Source organism: Echinops telfairi, unplaced genomic scaffold (genome assembly GCF_000313985.2).
Source record: "Echinops telfairi isolate 266 unplaced genomic scaffold, ASM31398v2 ScPeMD7_4225;HRSCAF=4972, whole genome shotgun sequence".
Taxonomy (NCBI): Eukaryota; Metazoa; Chordata; class Mammalia; order Afrosoricida; family Tenrecidae; genus Echinops; species Echinops telfairi.
In genome coordinates, this window is record NW_022108124.1 from 15,748,922 (window position 1) to 15,761,575 (window position 12,654).

At 43.7% G+C, this 12,654-nt stretch overlaps 1 protein-coding gene across 1 annotated transcript in view; it reads right to left on the reverse strand.

Moving 5' to 3' along the window:
• ULK4 (unc-51 like kinase 4) overlaps positions 1-12,654 on the reverse strand; it is a 606,607-nt gene that overhangs the window by 360,627 nt on the left and 233,326 nt on the right. Inside the window, exon 31 of the mRNA XM_030886939.2 lies at positions 8,892-8,940. Within this exon, the coding sequence (XP_030742799.2) occupies positions 8,892-8,940 (49 nt within the window). The remainder of the gene's footprint in view (positions 1-8,891; positions 8,941-12,654) is intronic.

Genomic DNA, 12,654 nt, shown 5'->3' on the forward strand with positions numbered 1-12,654 from the left:
AGACCCCAGATGCTATATCTTTTGATAGCCAGGCACCATCAGCTTTCTTCACCACATTTGCTTATTCACCCGCTTTGTCTTCAGCGGTTGTGGTGTGACCCCTTTTATTAAAAAGGAAATCCATATAGTACTTGCATGAAAAACAATGCACAGATTATGCATTAATCTGTGTGCTACAATATTTGGGAGAACAATCACACTCTATATTACACATTTTATGCTACATAACATTTGAACTCTTTACAAATAGAGATTTCAAAAAATGTGTGGAAAATGGAATGAAAAGATAACAGACTTTTCCTACAAACTTTTTGAGACTTCCTCCTATGTATTAACTTTGTTATCAAATAAATTACTGGACCTGAAAATCCTATGTAATAACTTGCCCTTACTGGCTTTACAACCGAGCCGTTCTCTAATTTGGCACCTCCAATAAATCCCAAATACAATCTCACTCGCTAGCGCTTTTCCAAAAGCTCTTCCTTCCCCATAAATCCCTACACGGATTTTGTGCATGAGATTGCCCGGCTCAACCTGAGACCTCTGCAGCTCTGGGCAGGCACATCAACATTGTTCTCCTGCTCATTCCAGAAACACGCGCAAAGAGCATCAAAAGCAGAGTCTGACGCTTGCTTGCTGCTTTATTTAATCAAACCCAGAGATTTTTACTGACATTTCTACTTCCTTCAAACAGAAAGTTGCTCTGTTCATGAATAAACTACATGGGGTCCTGGAGTACTGGATGTTTTTGAGGAAAAGGTAACAATCAGGGATTACACACTGAAAATGAGCAAGGACCGATTTTATTCTGGGCACTTCCAGCAATTCCTTGCGTTGGCCATCGTTGTTGTTATTAGCTGCCATCGATCGAGTCGGCTCTGACCCACCGCGACCCCAGAACCAAACACTGCCCAGTCCTGCACCATCCACAGAACCACCCCGAGCCCAAGCCCATTGTGGCAGCCACCGTGCCAATCCATCTTGTTGAGGGCCAGCTCTTTTTCATTGCCCTTCCATGAGCCCTTTAACTTGTTTTCTCTGTCCAAGGGCTTTCTCATCAGTTTTGTTTGTTTGCTTGTTTGTTTTAAAACAAGCCTGAAAACAAGCACAGTCAATGCTTGCCATTCTCAGATATCCCAAAGTTAGTAAAGAATTAAAATTGAGGACTGCCACTGTTAAGGGTGGGCTTGCCTCTCCACAAAAGACAGGTTCAAGTATCTGTGGACACACCTTACTTGGAAATAGTAACTTTGTGGACATGACGGCTACACTCGAGGTCGCACTGACGTGGAGTGGGGGCTAATTCAACTGGTATTAAATTGGAAAGAGACGAGATGCAGAGACAGAAACACACCAGGGGAAGACACAGCCTCCCAGAGAAGCAGACAGGGACTAGAGTTACACGGTACGAGCCAAAGGACGCCTGTGGACCCAGAGCTGGAAGAGGCAAGAAGGACTGCTCCCGAGAATCGTTACAGAGAGCACTGCACATCCAGGACTCTGACCCCTGGCCTCCAGAACTTTGAGAGGATTATCTTTAGGTGGTTTGATGCCAAGTGGAACCCTGGAATCTCACAGGGGCAATTCTACTCTGGTCCTGTAGGGTCGATCTGCATCAGTATTGACTCAAGGGCAGTTGAGCTTTAAGCCATGCACATTGTAGAAATTGATCGTGACAGCGGGACGAGATGAACAGGCTAGACAAGGCCAAAAGTCAGGGGGACCACACGCTGCAGAACAATGGCCTTGCCTAGGACTTCACCTATCAAACCACCACAAAGGGGAGAATGGCCAGCTATGACTGCAGTCCAGGAAGGGAGGGTCTGACTGTCACCCACGCCCCTCCTCTCCACCTCTGTTCATGACTATATCAGTATGTGCTGAGAAGCAAAGAGCAGCAGGCGTAGTGGAGTGCTGGGGGGAACATGCTCTCTGTTCCAGGCCAGCACTTTCGCCATGGATACAATATATGACCTTCTAATCTTCATGAAGTTCATCTTCTTTCCAACCAATGGGGCTGATGAGGCAAAGAGCAGCTATTGTTGCATCCGGGCTTATGGGTAGCAGTTGATTTTACTTTGCTTCAGCCGGTGCAGTCTGCCAATCAGGTAACACGGCACTGATCTGATGACAGCACCTTGTGGGGTTCCTATGTGATCCGCTCTACCTCATTCACTCCCGGATCACCAGATGTCCCCCTCGCCCTCAAGAGCTGTTTGGTGATGCTCATTCAAATCTGATGATGCCGTCGCGAAGACCAGATCTGTGGGAATCGTTTTCATTCCTGCAGAACAGCCCAGAGCACATACCTGAAGGACAGTGTGTTAGTCGGAGTTGACTAGAGAAATCCAGAGAGACTCATATGCGCATAAGAAAGAGTTTTACATAAAGAGTAATTGTATATTAAGAAAACATCCCAGCCCAGTCCAGATCAGGTTCATAAGTCTGATATTAGCCCATATGTCCAATACCAGTCTATAAATTCCTCTTCAGACTCACCCAACACATGCAATGATGCTGAATGCAGGAAGATCACAAGCCAGTGGGTGGAAAGTCTTGAGAATCCAGTGGTGGTGGAAGCATCTCAATGCTGGCGTGGGTCTCAATGTGACGCCTCCAGCTCCAGGGCTCTGGCTCTATCAGCATAGCTCCATGGTGCTTGTCAACAGGAATGTCTCACAGGGAGTGAGTGTATCTGGCCTCCAGTGAGCTATTTATCTCTGTAGTGCCTCCAAATGAAGCCATCAAGCTTTGACCTGATTGACAGGCTCAACTCTACCCCTTCACTCTTAATAGTCTCAAGCTGACACCAGATTATGTCACTACCACAGGCAGGCATTCAGCAGCAGATAGAAGCCCTGAATAGGTGCACAGGCAGGCCACAGGAGCCCATGTATCACCTGCCTCTGACAGTTCTTCCCTGTATAACTTTCAAAGAACCTTCCTAGGTCAAGCATTTCAAATTTTTAATCAAATCTTGTTTTCTATTCTGGGGGTCCCTCCCCCTCTTTCCCACATGCATAGCAAAACCTTGCATAACACTGCAGATTCTGGAAATGATAGGTATCTGTCATCTGAACAGGCCCTTAGCACCAGCTCACAGTGTCTGGGCCACCACTGGAGCAGAGCAGGACAATGTTGAGAGACTGATGAATGCGTGGTGCCGTGCCAGTGGGTGCTACCCTAGTGTCTCCATGATTAAATCTTCTGGGCTCCAAGGGCCTATAAAGGGATTCTTTTTCCAAAGATACAGCTGACTTGAGAGATTTACGAAAACTTGCTTCAGTTGCTAGCCTCCAGAATTGCAAAAACAATATAATTGTCAAACGAGTGTATTGCTAATCCCATTTTTATTGTTAGCATTTGCCACTGAAATTGCTCCTCAATTGTTTGCTTGGGAACAGACACATAAAATATCATGACAGCAATATTTTGGCACATATTGGAAAGTCTGCCATGAATAAAGATCTCCCCCTCCCCCAATAAAACAGAGTTTGCCTATGTTCTTTGGCATTAAAAATGATTTATGGGAGTAGGCCAGCACATAAACCACTGGAGGGAAAGATGAAGAGAGATTAGAATTATAGCAAAATCCAAAGGTTGATCCATTCAAATTCATCCTGAGGGTACATTTAAAAGTGACTCCTGCTCTTTGGAAAGTGGCAAAGTTGGGGAGTGGGGAGGGCCTTCAACCTGCTCCTCCAGCAACCTCCCACTCAGAGCCAGGCCTCCGGGCTCTCAGGAGGGCTCTGGGTCGGGTCCTCGGGAACCTGCACTGATTCAGTCACCTCAGACTGCCTTTGGTGGCGTGCATCGATGGCTGTGCATACGAATGTGTTCAACTTAATTCCATGCATGCTGCTCGAGCCTCCGCTCCTGGCCCAAATAGCTCGCCTTGAGCATAAGCGAAAGAGGGCCCCGGTCTCACTGAGGCATGCCTTGTCAGGGAAGCAACCGCCCATCGACACGGCCATTGCATCGCGTGAGCAGTGAGCCAGCTTTCCCACAAAGAGAGGACACATCTTGTCTAGACTGTGCGTCCTGAACAGTCACCAGTTTTAAGATGCACCCTTTATCCACCTCTGAAGAGGATGGAGAGAGGGGGGCAGTCAATTAAACTCTGCCATGGTTTTTCGACTTCCATTTATATTGAAAGAGCTTCCTCCAGCTTAATCAGATATAGATTTCCATAACCTATCACTCTTAGGCATTTCTAAATGGAAAATGGGAGTAAATTGGCAAAGGCAATGACAATCATGTCACCAGGCTAACCACAACTGTCAGGTGCCACTGATTTAAGAGGAACGGCCCTGTTTCAGAATCGTGAAGGCTGAAAAGCAGGTGCATTGTAGAATCACCGAAATGCTGTATCATCTCTAGCTCAGTGATTGAAAAGCAAAAAGAGCAACAGTTATAAGATAAGTGCTACAAAGACATTCTACTGACTGAAAAATCTGCTAATGGGGAATTTTAAAAGTCAAGATTATTTGACTAACAAGGACAGGACGAGGATTGGAACTGAATAATGTTCTTCAAGGACATCCAATCTGCGCTTCACACAGCGGTTGCTTTCAGCTGTTTGTTTCCTTCTTTACATCTCCGGCACCAGGACTTCTTCTTTTTGAAATGACATCACACAGGAAACCTGAGAATGTGGCTGGAGTGGGGACATCAATCTGGCCGTGTGTGCCTGTGGCCCGTACCACTCAGTCCAACTGAAATCCCGACTCTCCACTCACTTCCTACGACAGCCACAACAAATGGCAAGTGTTTAACCAAACATTTGGTGTGGCTTGTGTAATATGAGGCACTGTTAGGTGCTCAGTATAGGAATACCAATCATGTAGGAGAATTAGGAAATACTTTCCACCTTCCAAAACAAGTTCAACTCCACAACAAATTAGCAAGAAATGCATTTCCTACTGAAATGTGGTGGGAGACATACATAACCCTTGGCAAAAATCAAATTACCACCGTTAGGCCCCTCTTGATATCGACATTGGTCCATCTTGATTCTCTGTATTCCTTATGCCTCTTCCTAAAATGATCTCTAAGATATCCTTTTAACCAATTGAATCCTGGCTCCAACCTAGTGTATCAGCACAGAGGCTGTCATCTGCTGTGCCGATTCCAGCTTCCTTCTTTAAAGACCTGGAGAAACTCATCCACTTTGTATGGGCCGGAAAGACACCCAGGATAAGCAATGCTTATCTACAGAAAGAACACGGAGTAGGAGGACTCGCACTTTCTGACCTCGAGACCTACCACACAGCCACCGTAGTGGGAACAGCCTGGTACTGGTACAATGACAGAGAAGTAGACCTAGAGAACCCAACATAATCCCAGGTATCTATAGACAATTGATTTCTGACCCAGGGCCAAAATGCAGCAAATGGGGAAGAGACAGTCTCTTCAACAAATGCTGATCAAACTGGATTTCCATTTGCATTAAAATGAAACAGGGTCCCTCCTTCACTCCATACACAAAAGCAAGCTCAAGATGGATCAAAGACCCAAATGTAAACCCAACAAGGTACAGAGAATCATTGAACAAGCAGGGACAAGCTTAGGGGCCTGGATATCTAACAAACACACTATCTAACATGATGAAACCCACCCAAGACAAAATGGATGACTGGCACCTCCTGAACGTAAGACACTTCCATGCAGCAAAGGTCTTTCCAAATGAGGAAGAAGAAAACCCACAGATGAGGGAAAACCGTATGTGTGGTGGTAGCAGATCTGGCAATGACATACAGGGCAAGGGACAAACCTCTAAAATCTATATAAGATTTCAACACCTTAACAAGAAAAAATATAGAAATCTAATTTAAAAATGGGCAGAGGACTTGAACAACTGACAATGAAGACATCCAGGTGGCAGACCAACAGGTGAAAAAGTCAAGAGATGCAGATTAGAGCAGTGATGAGATGACACCTCACTCGGACATTGATCGCAAAGTGAAAAACAAAAACAAACAAAACCCCAGGAAAAAAAATCCTGGAGAGGGTAACAAGAGAGATTTGAACCCTTCCACACTGCCAGTGGGATGACACAGCAGTACAGTCAGTGTCGAAAGTTGTATTCTCAATCTGGAATAGAAATATCATGACCCAACAATCCTTCGCCTTGTCATTCACTCAAAGGAAATAAAGAACACAGCATGAACAAGTACATGCACACCCATGGTCTTCACAGCTCTTTTTACAATAGCAAGAGGGCGGAAACAGCTTAAATGCCCATCAGTGGAAGAATGGGTAAGTAACACTTGGCAACACAATGGAATATTACACGTCGTTAAAGAATGATAATGTGTTATTCTGGGTAGACTAAAGAAACAAATTCATAGAAACACTCATATGTGTATAAGAGCTTTATATACAATATCAATTGAATATTGAGAAAACATCCCAGTCCAGTCCAGATCAAGTCCATGAGTCCGCTATTAGCCTGTATGTCCTATACCAATCTATGAATTCCTCTTCAGACTCACTCAACACATGCAATGGCGCTGAATGCAGGAAGCTCACAGGCCAGTGGGTGGATGGAAAGTCTTGTGGATCCAGTGGTGGTGTAAGCATCCCAGTGCTGGCAGGGATCTCTACTTGGCTCCTCCAGCTCAGGGCACTAGCTCAGCTCCAAGTGTCTTATCAGCTGGAATGTCTCCCAGGGAGTCCTCAGGCAATTTGCATTCCAAAAGACTTGCCTAGGGGGCTGTTGACAGTTGAAGAACAGGAACTTTGGCTTTTTGAATCTTGAACCAATGGTTTTTTGTCAGTAACTGCAAAAAAATCTGGAACCAGGAAGAAGACTCTGCTCTAGGACTGAACTGTTAAAGGGAGCCTGTGGGCAGGCTGAAATGCTTGCTAGGTGACCACCGGTATCCACTTGTTGAGAAGTGAGAGAAATGCAACAATAAAGAGACAGGTTAAGTCTGGCCACTGACACTCATGGACTTGGTTTACAGGATCTAGAGAAGGAGAGCGGCTTGACTAGTCTGAAGTTCTTGACCTAGCACAAGGGGGCTAGGCTTGTTGAGAATTTGTGATGAGTCCATGGTCTAAAGGCAAGGCAACCAATGGGCACCCTGGTGAGGCTAAGTGGGGCAGCCCAATTGAGTTGACCAGAACCCAACCAGATGAAGGGAAGATTTTTCAGCCTGTGAACTGGTGTATATGGCTGCTGACTTTAAGGATGGCCTGTCCTGATTTGACTTTGCTTATGGATGCAGACATAACTGTAATTAAGATTCTTCACGTCTCCTCACAGCACTGGGATAATGTTAAGTGGGAAGTATAGAATTTGGATACCTAAAATTGGTCAGATAAAGGCATGAAGTGGCTGGCTTATAAACTTTCATAGGTGAGGGAATATATTCATAGAAATATGTTCATAGGATTATGGGGGAGGCATTCACGTAAGTATAGGATATTTTTGTTTGTTGATTTATTGAATGTTATGTTTAAATAAGGGTGGCATATATTGAATTGTGTGCATTCTAGTTTTATCTTGTTAGGTACAGATATGATTTTATTATTGTTTGTTTGAAAATTATATATGGTCAAAGAGTTGTGTGAAAGTATCAAATCGACAAGAGGGTGGTCTGTGAGTTACATAATCTGTTGTCAATTTGAGACTTAAGACTGAAGGGATGGAGTTTAGCCTGTCAATCGGGTTGCAGCTTGATTACCTCATTAAGAAGAGCTAAGGAGATAAATAGCTTGTTTAAGGCAGGGCACATGCTCATTCCCTGTGAGACATTCCTGATAACAAGACACATGGAGCTGCGCTAGAGCAGAAGGAGCCACATGGAGACCCACGCCAGTGCTGAGATGCTTCCACCACCACTGGATCCACAAGACTTTCCACCCACTGGCCAGTAATCCTCCTGCATTCGGCATCATTGCATGTGCTGTGTGAGTCTGGAAGAGGAATTTATAGACTGGTATCGGATATGGGCTAATATCTGGCTTATGGACTTGATCTGGACTAGGCTGGGATATTTTCTCAATATTTAATTGCTCATATATAAAGCCCATTCTTATTCATGTATCAGTGTCCATGAATTTGTTTCTCTAGTCTACCCAGACTGAGACAAATAATGAATCCGAAAACACATTCTAGCATTGATAGATTTAGAGGACCTTATGGTGAGTGAAGTTAGTGAATCATAAAAGGACAAATATTGGATGTGACCACTGTTATATAAAATAAATCAAGATAAAGGTTTCAGACTTAAAGAAACAGACTCTAATGATTCCCATGGCTGGGAGGGGAAGGGATGGAAGGAGAAGTAACAGGCTAGAGGGCAGACAAGTGTTAACTTGGGTGAAGGAATCTTACAAGAGGGAGCTGGGCAAAAAAAAGTTGCAGGTGGGGTGGGGGCACAGGGCAAGCCATTGAGAGGGTGGAGCAGCTGTGGAATGCAAAAATGATGATCTGATATATAGACTCCCACACCTAAAAAATTAAAAATAGACACAACTGTAGCTGTTTGGAAAGGGAACTGCATGTTAAAAATAGAAGAAAGAAAAAGGTATCCCTGAAGTGTGGCAAGAATTATTCTTCCTGATAAATAATGATTCTTCCTTTCCTCTACAAATCAACCTTACAGCATTTTTCCATATTATTAGTATGACTTAATTCAATAAGAATAGCATACGAAGGATGCATGGAGGTAGGTGACTAAGCAGGATCATTCTGCATGTCAGAGCTAGGCATCCCCTTACAGATGAGGAATCCGAGGCCTGAGGAGGCTACGGGAGACCATGAAAGGCACACAGATTTGCCAGGAGGAGTCCAGGTTGGAAGCCAGCCACACCACCTGGTGAAGAACCGAAAACAATGCTTCCATTTCCTTTGCACTTCAGAGGTACATGTTCATGCTTACCAGAATGACTTCAAAAATGAGTGGGATCAGCTTGCTTTCTTCCACAAGTCTGTTAAAAAGAGAGAGATACCCAAGCATTAGATCATTCCCACTTCAACTGCTGCCCTGATATGAAGCGTGGTGCATTGCAGCCCGTGCTTTATTGCCGAGAGTCTGTGAAATAGTATGATTAAATGCTCATTTTTAATACACTGCACGACAGCTATTAAACACAGAAAATATGAGGTTTCTTTGCAAGTCACATTTGCAAGTGACTTCCAGCCTAGCCTTACTGCTCTGTGAAATCACAAACAAACTGCCATTTTTACATGTGAAAATTCAATGAAACTCAGACCTATTAAAAAGGTTATCAAAATAAGAAATGGCAACTGGAGGGAGAGTGCTGGTGGGGCCTCGGTTAAGCACATGGCTGAAATGAGACCAGCCCTCATGACACAAATTGTAAGTATGCCACACTGTACTTTTTATGTATGCCTCATTAGCTAACTTCTCAGCATTAATGAATTAACATACAATGAATTTTTAAGTTCAATTTTTTTAATTGGATACCAATCATCACTAGACTATAAGCACGCTGTCTTATGAAACTTTGTTCTAATTTACCATCTAGTACCACAGTATTTTTTCATACCATTTAAGAGAAAATAGCCTTAAATAATCTAAACTATTCAAAAGTGAACATTTCTATTAAGAAAAAAATACTTCAATTTCCAAATATTCTTTTAGGCCAGGGTGTAGTAAACTTTTTCATAAAGGGACAGACAGTAAGCATCTAGGCTTTCCAGACCACAGAGTCTCTAGATTCTAGACCAGGTGTATTCAAACTATGGCCGAGGACATTTATCCAGCCCACCTGGTGTTTTTGCCCCATTTTGTTTTTTTACTTCAAAATAAGATATCTGCAGTGTGCATAGGAATTTGTTCATAGGTTGTTTTTTTTAACTATAGTCCAGACCTCCAAACGTTCGAGGACCCCTGCTCTGGACAATGACTCTCAACCTGTGGGTCACGACCCCTTTGGGGGTCGAATGACCCTTTCATAGGGGTCACCCAATTCATAACAATAGCAAAAGTACAGTGATGAAATAGCAACAAAAATAATTATATGGTTTGGGGTTCACCACAACATGAACTGTATTAAAGGGTCGTGGCAATAGGAAGGTTGAGAACCACTGGTCTAGAGTTAAGTATTCCAGCTCCATCATTATAATATGAAAACAGACAACACAGAATTGAATAGGAGGGGTTGAATGCCAGTAAAACTTTATTTACAAAAACAGATAGCAGGCCCCGGCTATAGTGTATGAACTCTTGGTGTAGCGGGAAATTATGCATCTCCGTATTTCTTGTCCATTGGCATACACCAAACGAACTGCCATCTAGTAGATTCTAATGCACTGGGACCTAAAGGACTGAGAAGAACTGCCCTGTAAGGTTTAGAAGATAGCATTATTTGTAGCTCTTTTCATAGACCACTTGTCTGCCTGGTTGCTGTACTGTGGTGGCTTGTGTGTTGCTATGATGCTGGAAGCTATGTCACTGGTATTTCAAATACCAGCAGGTGCAGTCAGGGTGAACAGGTTTCAGCAGAGCCTCCAGATGAAGAACAGAACCAAGAAAGAGCAGGCTATTCACTTCAGGGAACTTAGTCATTGGCAACCTTATGTATAGCAAGACCAACGACTTCTCCATCACAAATACCTTTCTCCAACAACACAAATGGCGACTATACACATGGATTTCTCCAGATGGAAGACAGAGAAAACAAAAAAAGGTGACAAACCAACTCCTAGCGACGACACAATTGGGCAGGGTAGAATAGTCCCTGCGTGTTTCTGAGACTGTAACTCTGTATGAGGTTAAAAGCCCTGTCTCTCTCTTGCAGTGGCTGGTGGTTTCAAACTGTTGACCTTGCAGGTCTCAGTCCAATTCATAACCAATTGCACTGAAGGCACTAGGCAAAAACCAGGCTCCAAGAATTGGTGGAATATCAATCGAAATGTTTCAACAAGCTAATGAAGCACTGGAAGCGCTCACTCATCTATGTCGGAGAATTTGGAAGATAGCTACTTCACCAACTGGCTAGCAGAGATCCATATTTTCACTCATTCCAAAGAAAGGTGACCCAACAGAATGTGACAATCACAGAATATCATTAATATCACATTCAGATAAAATGTTACTGAAGACCATTCAGCAAGGGTTGCAGCCGTCCATTGGCAGGGAGCTGCCAGAAATTCAGGCCGGATTCAGAAGAGGACATGGAGCAGGAGATAGCACTGCCGACATCAGAGGGACCTTGATGAAGCTGAAAACCAGGAAGATTTTTATGGACTATGCAAAGACATTCAACTGCATAGGCCATATTAAACTATGGTTAGCCTTGAGAAGAATGGGAATTCCAGAACATTCCTTTCTGTTCATGCTAAACCTGTACATAGATGAGGCAGTTGTGCAAATAGAACAAAACATGGTTTAAAATCAGGCAAGGTGGGAGTCATGGTTGTATCCTCTCACCACACTTATTCAATCATCAGAGAAGCTGGCTTACATGAAGAAGAATGAGATATCAGGATCAGAGGAAGGTTTATTAACAACCTGCGATGCACAGGTGACACAACCTTGCTTCCTGAAAGTGAGGAGGACTTGAAGCCCTTGCTGATGACGATCAAGGATTGCAGTTTTCAGTATGAGTTACAGTATGAGTTACAACTCAGTGTAAAGAAGAATGAAATCTTCATAACTGGACCAAAGGTAACATCATAGTCTTTGGAGGAAAGGTAGAAGTTGTCAAGGATGTTGTCTTGCGTGGATCTAAAATCAGTGTCTAGGGAAGCACAGGTCAAGAGGTCATGGATGCATTGCACTGGGCAAATCTACTGCACGAGATCCCTTTAAAGTATTGCAAGCAAGGTTGTTACTGTATGTCCTAAGGTGACCCAGCCCACGCTATTTCAATTGCCTCACATACTCGGGGGCCTCCCCAAACTGGAATTGCACTGGGCAGAGCAGAGCTTGTGTGGTACGTATTGTTCCTGCTAGGTGAGCATCGAACAACTCCCTCTGATTAGTGCATCCAGTGGAATTACCTGGGAAGGTTCTCTCTGGTCACAGTGATTTTTGTGTGTGTGTGACAGCAGTTTCACTTGAAGCTCATTCTTTGTGATGACCAATGTAGGACAACAGCATGCAGCTGTGAAATTTTGTTTCCTGCTCAGGAAAAATGCCCCATAAACTGTTGCAATGTTGAACACGGCTTATGAGGACAGCGCGATAGGAAAAACTCAAGTGTAAGAGTGGTTTTCTTGTTTCTAAAGAGGTGAAATGTCAATTGATGACAAACCTCATTCTGGATGTCCGTCAACTTCTCAAACAGATGAAAATGTCAACTCATAGTGCATTGGGAGTTCATTCCACGAAGTTAGACTGTTAATCAAGCTTTCTATTTAGAGGTTCTGAAAAGATTGCATTCCAGTGTGCAACAAATAAGGCCCGATTTGTGGCAGACAGGGACTGGTTTAGCCACCATGACAATACACCTGCTCGTGCAGCCATCTCGCTGGGCCAGTTTTTGGCAAAAAACAGCATGCCTCTCTTGCCCCACGTACCTTGCTCCCTTGCTACATGTGACTTCTTTGTTTCTGTGAATACAGAGGGACATACAAGGGCAGCAATTTGACAATGTAGAAGTGAAGGAAAAAAAATGAGGAAGGTGCTGTCAGCCATCCAAAAAGATGAGTTTGAAAAATGTTTCCAAGAATGG